The sequence below is a fragment of the Fusarium vanettenii genome (assembly GCF_000151355.1).
Source record: "Fusarium vanettenii 77-13-4 unplaced genomic scaffold NECHAsca_21_unmapped, whole genome shotgun sequence".
NCBI classification, from domain to species: domain Eukaryota; kingdom Fungi; phylum Ascomycota; class Sordariomycetes; order Hypocreales; family Nectriaceae; genus Fusarium; species Fusarium vanettenii.
The window spans coordinates 66,339-73,578 of record NW_003315864.1 but is presented as its reverse complement, the minus strand read 5'-3'; the positions used below and the strand labels follow the sequence as shown (position 1 = coordinate 73,578).

Here is a 7,240-nt window from a genome sequence, read left to right as displayed (position 1 = left end):
ATAATATAAAGTAAGATAATTATATAAACTATATAAATAGAAGATATAATATAATTAAAAATATTTAATAATTTCTTTTATGAATTTTATTTATATCCCCTATATAGATACTAAGAAATTATAAAAATATTTAAAAGACTATAAGAATATAGATATTATTTCCTTAATATAAAATAATAAGTTAGAAATATAATATATTAATATAACTTATATATTAAGATATAAATATAATAATATAAACCTTATAGTACTTTATAACCTTTATTAATTATATAATAACTATAAGATTTAATTATAATAGATTTTATTATAAAGTTACTTTTATTAAAAGAACCCTTAATTAGTATTATCTATAATAATATTTTTATTATTATTAACTATCTTATAAAATTTATATATCTTATCTTATTTTAAGAAGTAATAAATATAAAAGAACTTTCTTATATCTTTCTATAATAAATTATTAGTACTTATAGATTACCCTTAGATATTATCTCTAATAAAAGACTTATATTTACTTTAAAGTTTTAATAAGTATTTATAATATAACTTAGTCTTAATTATAAACTTATTATAGTATTTTAACCCTAAGCTAATAAATAAACTAAAAGGATAAACTAAGTTATTAAATAATACTTATAATATTATATTAATTATAAATAAATTAATTAGGTTAATAAGTTACTTATAGCCTAATTAGCCTATAATATAGTATTTAATAAGAATATAAAAATAATACTAATTTTTATAAATTTTAATTTTACTCTAGATACTTACTAAATAAAATAAAAAGGACTAATTAACCCTAAAGCTATCCTTATTAATAATTAACTTAAAAACCTATATAAAAAAATAAAAATAGAACTTAAATTTATATAAAAATATATAGAGACCTATTATAACCCTAAGTAATTAAAAAGATTAACCTTTAAGGAAAGAGAGATAATTTACTTAGTAATAAAAAATATTATAATAAAATAATAAAATAAAAAACTTAATTATAAATATATTAGACCTTTTAAGATCCTTAATAAAATTAGAAAAAATAATTATAAATTAGACTTACCCCTTAAGATTAAGCTTTATTTAATCTTTTATATTTCCCTACTTAAAATAGCTAAAGATATTATTTATATTAGATATTATAATAAATTATAGGAAATTAATAAACTAGAAAAATATATAATAGAAAAAATTATTATTATATAAAGGATTAATAATAAAATAGAATACTTAATTAAATAAAAAGATTACCTTAAATCTAAGAATACTTAGGAGCCCCTAGAATATCTTATAAATTTATAGTGCCTCTTAAGAAACTTCTATTAATAATAAAAGGAATACTTAAAGCCCTAAGAAAACTAAAATTAAGTAAATTAATATAAATTAGACTCTAGATATCTTCGGTTAATAGGGACTCCTATTAATCTACTTATTTTAGCTCCTCGATAGTATTAATTCCCTTCTTTATTAGCTTAATGCCCCGAGATATTAATATATATTTCTGCCTCTAATATAATTCTAATTAAGATAATAATTTATTTAACTTATATTAAGTATACTTAAGATTCTCGCGATAAGAATTTAATAAAGCCTTAATAATAGCCTCTTAATTATCTAACCTTTTCGCCTTATTAATAATTTAACTTATTATAAGAATATATATTAATAAGAAAGTAATAATATATTACTTATCTAAGCTTATAAGATAATAATAGAGTATTAATTATATTATAAAGATGCCCTAAGTCGGTATAAAGACTATACTTAAGATAACCCTCTAATATCTTATATAGAATACCCTTTTTCTCGTAATAATTATAAGGTATAACTTTATAATTAAACTAGTTAATCTTAGTAATAATTAAATAATATATAATTATATCGCGGTTTAGATTAATAGATTTTCTTTTATTAATATAACTTAATATTATATTAGCTTAAGGAAGGTTTTTATAGGAAGAAGTTAAGATTAATTAATTAAAGGAACCTTAGCCTAAGAAAATAGTCTCGAGGGCGAGAACTAATAAGAGAAGAGAGATTATATTATAGCCTAATATATCCCCTATTATATATTAAAATACTCCCTATAAATTCCCTTTATAACTTACTTATTATAAGAGACCTTATTTCCTTAAGTGCGAGGCCTTTACTTAGACTTTACTTCTCTAAGTATAAGGCCCTTACTTAGACCTTATTTCATTAAGTACGAGGCCCCTTATATATATATAATATTTATTATACCTTAGATAAATATTTAGCCCTTAAGTTATTAATAGACTTTAGTTACCTTTAAGACCTTCTTAACCTATTATTAAGATATAATTCCCCTATTATATAGTAATACTAAGACTCTCTATTAATAATAAACCTAGCATGCCTAGTTTATTCCCTTGGAAAATACTAGATATTATACTAAAGTATAATAAATAGCTATTATTGCACTGACTGAGCTTAGTTAAAGGCTCGAAGAAGGGGGGTAGGGGTAGACTTTTAAGTAACTTAATAGAAATAATATAGCTAAAATATAATTAATTCTATACCTAAGACTTAATAATATAATAATTAATTACTAGAGTTTATAACTATTAAAAATAATATTATAATAACTTTAATAAAGCCTCTTCTAAGATAAATAAAAAGTATTATTTCTTTATTTATATTAGCTTAAATATTAAAATAAGAAATAATTAATATAAAAATTAAATTTATGTTTAATAAGCTATATTAAATAATTAAGCTATAAATTAATATTAAAATAAATATTATTATTATATTAACCTTAATAAATATAATAAAAAGAGACTTAAGTAACTTAAGAGAGAGCTTAAAAAAAACCCTTCTTAACTTACTTAGATTTTTTATAATTATAATAAAACTTAGTAATTATTAAAAAGCCTTATTTATATTTTTTAATTATAATATTTTATTTCTTTTATTATAATATTTAATATTTTCTAAGAGAATAAATTAAATATATTAGGTTTATTATAAATAGAGAGTCTTAGTATTATTATATAAATAAGAGAATTATATCTTAGTAATAAGTTAAAAAGGTCTTAAAGGTAATTAAAGTCTATTAATAACTTAAGGGCTAAGTATTTATTTAAGGTATAATAAATATTATATATATATATAAGTATCTTATAATTACTAAGAGAATATTATAATATAAGAATAAATCTTATAATATAAGACTTATTCTTAAAGTATAAGATTATCTCTAATTAGCTAGGATTAGAGGGTATTTTATAAGGAAGTTTTTAGGTATATAATAGGAATTATATTAAGCTATAATATTTATATAAAGATATCTTAAATAAATAAAAAAAGGAATTAGTATAAAACTAGTTTTATCTATTACCGAGCGGCCCATAACCGAGGCTGCGCTAGACCAATCAGAGGGCAAGGCATTGCGTAACATAAAGTGTCTTAGTTATAATATCCGGCCTTATAATCTACTCAGGCACCCCCGACGGCCGGCAAGTAGCGTTATGTTTTTGTACTCTCTGTATTTTATCTCTCGACGTGCGACGTGCGCACCTCAAGTCGCGTGCTTAATTCACGCATCTATTTGGACAAGAAACCTGCTGGGCAGCATCCCCAACCCGAAGAACAGCATTCACACCACCATGGAAAAGGCTCAGTTTAGATGAAACCCCCAGGAAGAATACTCGTGCTAACTCGCTTTCAGTTTGGCCAGACTGAGGCCGTCTATCACCACGACGAGACTAAGCACGAGCTCGAAACGACCGTCCTGGCTAGCATCCCATTCGCCCAGTGGGATGACACTACTAAGAAGATATTCAAAGGGGCCTCGGATGATGGATGCCTTATCGTCACCAGTTCCACGATTTTCTATGCTAAAGGGGGCGGTCAACCAAGCGATACTGGCACCATGACCTCTCTCGACCAGACTTCAACCTTCACCGTCACCTCTGTCCAGAAGCTCCCGTCCGGAACAATCATGCATCTCGGGACATACTCCGGCAACCCCTTCCAGGAAAAGATGCTCGTGGCCCAGAAGATCAACAAGGACGCGCGAAAGCTACATTCGCAAATTCATGACGCCGGCCACATTCTCGCCTTAGCTGTCCGAAGACTGGGGATACCAGATTTGCGAGAGGTCAAAGCACAGCACTACCCCGACGTTGCATTTGTCGAGTTCCAAGGCATCATCGGGGGTGACAAGAAGGAGGAGATTGAGCGAATCGCCAATGAGATAGTCGGTCATGACCGCTCGATCGCCGTTCGTTGGTGGTCACCAGAGGAACTCAAGGCCAAGTCCTGGACAATGCCGGAGGATATTGGCGATGGGAATGACCTGATTAGAGCTGTGGAAATCGAGGGCGAAGGTGCCTACATGTGCGGGGGAACACACGTGAAGAGTACGGCGTTGGTAGGGAAGTTGAAGGTAAGAAAGATAAAGAGGCAGCAAGGAATAACAAAAATCTCTTATGAGATGGTGTAGATAGCTTTACGGTCAAGTTAGGAGTTCAAAGACACTAGATCATCTTGGTTACAAAACTACGTCGTCCCCATTGTGGCCAAACGTCTCTTCTGGAGACGTCGTTAATAACGATATCAAAGAATCTTGGCTATAATGGCAGAGAAAGTGCTTAATTAGTAAGATATCAAAAGTAGCTTAACTAGAAAAGAAGCCACAATAGCTCTTGCAGAGATTCTATTCTTTTAATACCAGTTATCCTGATTGTCTACTGGAGTCCTCAAGATGTTGGCTGCGGAAGAGAGATAACCACTCCTCGTTGTCAGCAACAGTGTTATCCAGTGGGTCCACGCTGCCAAATTGCAACCTTCTCGCCTCGTCCTGGAACATCTTATCCGTAAGGGTGACGCCAAGGCTCGCCTGGTGCTGCGCAAAACGACCTAGGTGGAAAGCCAGCAGTTCGGGGAACGACTTGTTGTGGAGGGATATCGCCGGTGCTCCCGACCCCCCCGGCGACGGCTCTGAGCCACTCCACGCTTCGAAACTTTGCTCGGCCGACTGATTTATCTGTTTTAGGTGCTCCGCATGCGCGAGGTTGGGGGTCGTTGCCGAGAATGGGGCGTATGTGTTTGCCTCGGACGCAATTAAATACGGCGGTATCGCGTTAGTGACCAAGGCTGCGATCTTGGGCTCCAAGTCATGGTCTCCCTTCCAGTCGTCCATCGTCTTACCCTTACGGAAATGCGATACTAGATGGTCTATACGCTCTTGCCATGTTTCCATACGGAGATCACAGAAGCCGCACCTCGATGTTATTGGTGGTCCCTCAACCTTCCACGAGTCTATCGACGGAGGATCCTTCACGTGGTGGATACACCTTAGGTGCTGAGCTAGATGATCCTTCCGCGCATAGATCTGGCCTGCCCTGCACAGATTAATGTCATGATCTTCAAGATGTGCCGGCGAGGGATCAACAAGTCCACAGTAGGCACAGCTGCTGCTCCCCGTGATGGCCGATATCTCGATGCTGCCAAATGGTGCGCATCGCCAACCCTCGATATTGAGATGCAAGGACCGCTCGTGACGGGCCCAGTCAAACTTGCTTTTGAACGAGTCGCAGCAGAATGTACAGGGGAACCTTCTCTTCTCTGCCGTCTTGCCCTTGGTAGTCGGCCGGGTGCGTTTCAACACGCGGGAGCGACGCGTCATCGAGCTGGCCGAAGCAGAGCCCGAGGACAAGCTTGAACCGCTAGCAAAGCTCACTGTCGAGCCCGCTCGAATGTCGGAACGGCGGGAATTGAGGCTGCTGGTGGATGCTTGACCCCGAAGCGGGGCATTCCTCAAAGCATCTGCGATGGCGGATAGCGAGGCCGGCTCGGTCTCTGGGGGCGAATTCCGCCAGCGCTGTATCGGGTTCATTTCGCCCTCCTCCACCGAGGCGCTGGGGCCTGGAGTGTCTATAGGCCTTGAAACCATTGGCAGGGCCGGAGTGCAGAAGTACCGGCTTCTTCGTCGCGGGAGGCTCTGTGGCTGAGTCTGGATGATGGGCGAATGCTGGAGTGCCCTGGCGGTGCCCTGGCTTAATTCCCACGTAGGTGATAATACCTCGCCTAGACCGGTTTGGTAGGGGTGCTGCCAGAGATCCTGAGCCGGACCATGCAGCGGCCAGGATGACAGCGATGCTTGCCAGGGCTGCCCGGTAGGCTGAATCATATTCCCTACCGAGGCTGATGTAGAAGAGCCGGTTGTCACATCGGCCAAGTCTTGTGGATGCCAAGACAGGAGGGTTTGATCCCGAGACTCGCCTCCATCTTGTTGAAGGCACGGAAAAGAGTCTTGGGTTGCTTGATTCATCGTGTCCAAGTCCCTGGCCAACCCGAGTTGGGTGTATTCCTCAGAGGGTGTCAAGGCTGCTGACTGTGGATTAGCGCTGCGTTGTTCAGTCGGTCAGACATGCCTACTGTCGCCTTCGCCATGGGCCTTAAATGGCGATAGTTTCATAGTCCTTGCTGGCTGGTTGGTCGGGGGCATCACGCTATCTGAGAGTCGGGGTGATGTTAAGTGCGGGCTGTTGTTAAAGTTTGGGTCAGGAAGCTGGAGGAATTTCGCTAGGCCTAATTACCCTATGATAGCTGTGTACTGATTGAAAGCTATCATCAGTAGTTGCATAATGGGGCATAACCAGAGTAAAGGCTACCGATTTACCCCTCGTTACCCATTTACAGGATATTTCTAAGCTTTATGTGCCACCCAGGCCCGAAAAATCCCAATTCCCAAGACGATGGCGATAATAACACTAGTCAGCGTAGCCTTCGTAATATAGCGAGGGCCGCTCTTGCGCTAGAGCTATGTCTCGAGGATACCGCGGGGGCTAGGTCGAAAGCCAGACCGCAAAGGCCGAGGCGGATGTCTTCGACAAGTAACGGATCAGGGAGGAACTAGTCAGGATATCTCATCATCAATGATAACTTGACGTCGCGACCCGAACCTTCGCGTTTTTCCCGATAAGTAAAAGTACCGAAATCATAACAGTTCCGCAAAGAGAAAGTTAACGGTAGGGGTGTGCTAAGCTCTTTGTTGAGCAGTCGGGGATGCTGCCGATAAAGGAGAGATATTTGTCTCTACCTTGAAAAGATTGCAAATGAGTCTGCATTGGTAAGAGATGCTGTACTGCAGTAACGAGAAAATCACGAACCTTTTCCACTCGTCGACAAGCATACCAATCCAAGGGCCATAATCACCGGGGAATTCCCTCTGGAGGATAGTCTGTGCCTGGGACTGGTTGAAGAAGCC

The 7,240-nt window shown here is 36.6% G+C and overlaps 2 protein-coding genes across 2 annotated transcripts; one reads left to right on the top strand and one right to left on the bottom strand.

Annotated features, from left to right (window-relative positions):
* Positions 1–3,652: 3,652 nt before the first annotated feature.
* NECHADRAFT_98240 (uncharacterized protein) lies at positions 3,653–4,471 on the top strand (the record flags this gene model as incomplete). Its single annotated transcript, XM_003044577.1, has 2 exons — positions 3,653–3,712; positions 3,743–4,471. 2 exons carry the CDS (start codon positions 3,653–3,655, stop codon positions 4,469–4,471), a joined length of 789 nt encoding a protein of 262 aa, XP_003044623.1.
* A 199-nt stretch (positions 4,472–4,670) lies between these two features.
* Positions 4,671–6,478, bottom strand: NECHADRAFT_73240 (uncharacterized protein; the record flags this gene model as incomplete). Its single annotated transcript, XM_003044561.1, has 2 exons — positions 4,671–6,357; positions 6,409–6,478. The coding sequence occupies 2 exons, from the start codon at positions 6,476–6,478 to the stop codon at positions 4,703–4,705; spliced, it is 1,725 nt and encodes a 574-aa protein (XP_003044607.1). The 3' UTR covers positions 4,671–4,702.
* Positions 6,479–7,240: the final 762 nt, after the last annotated feature.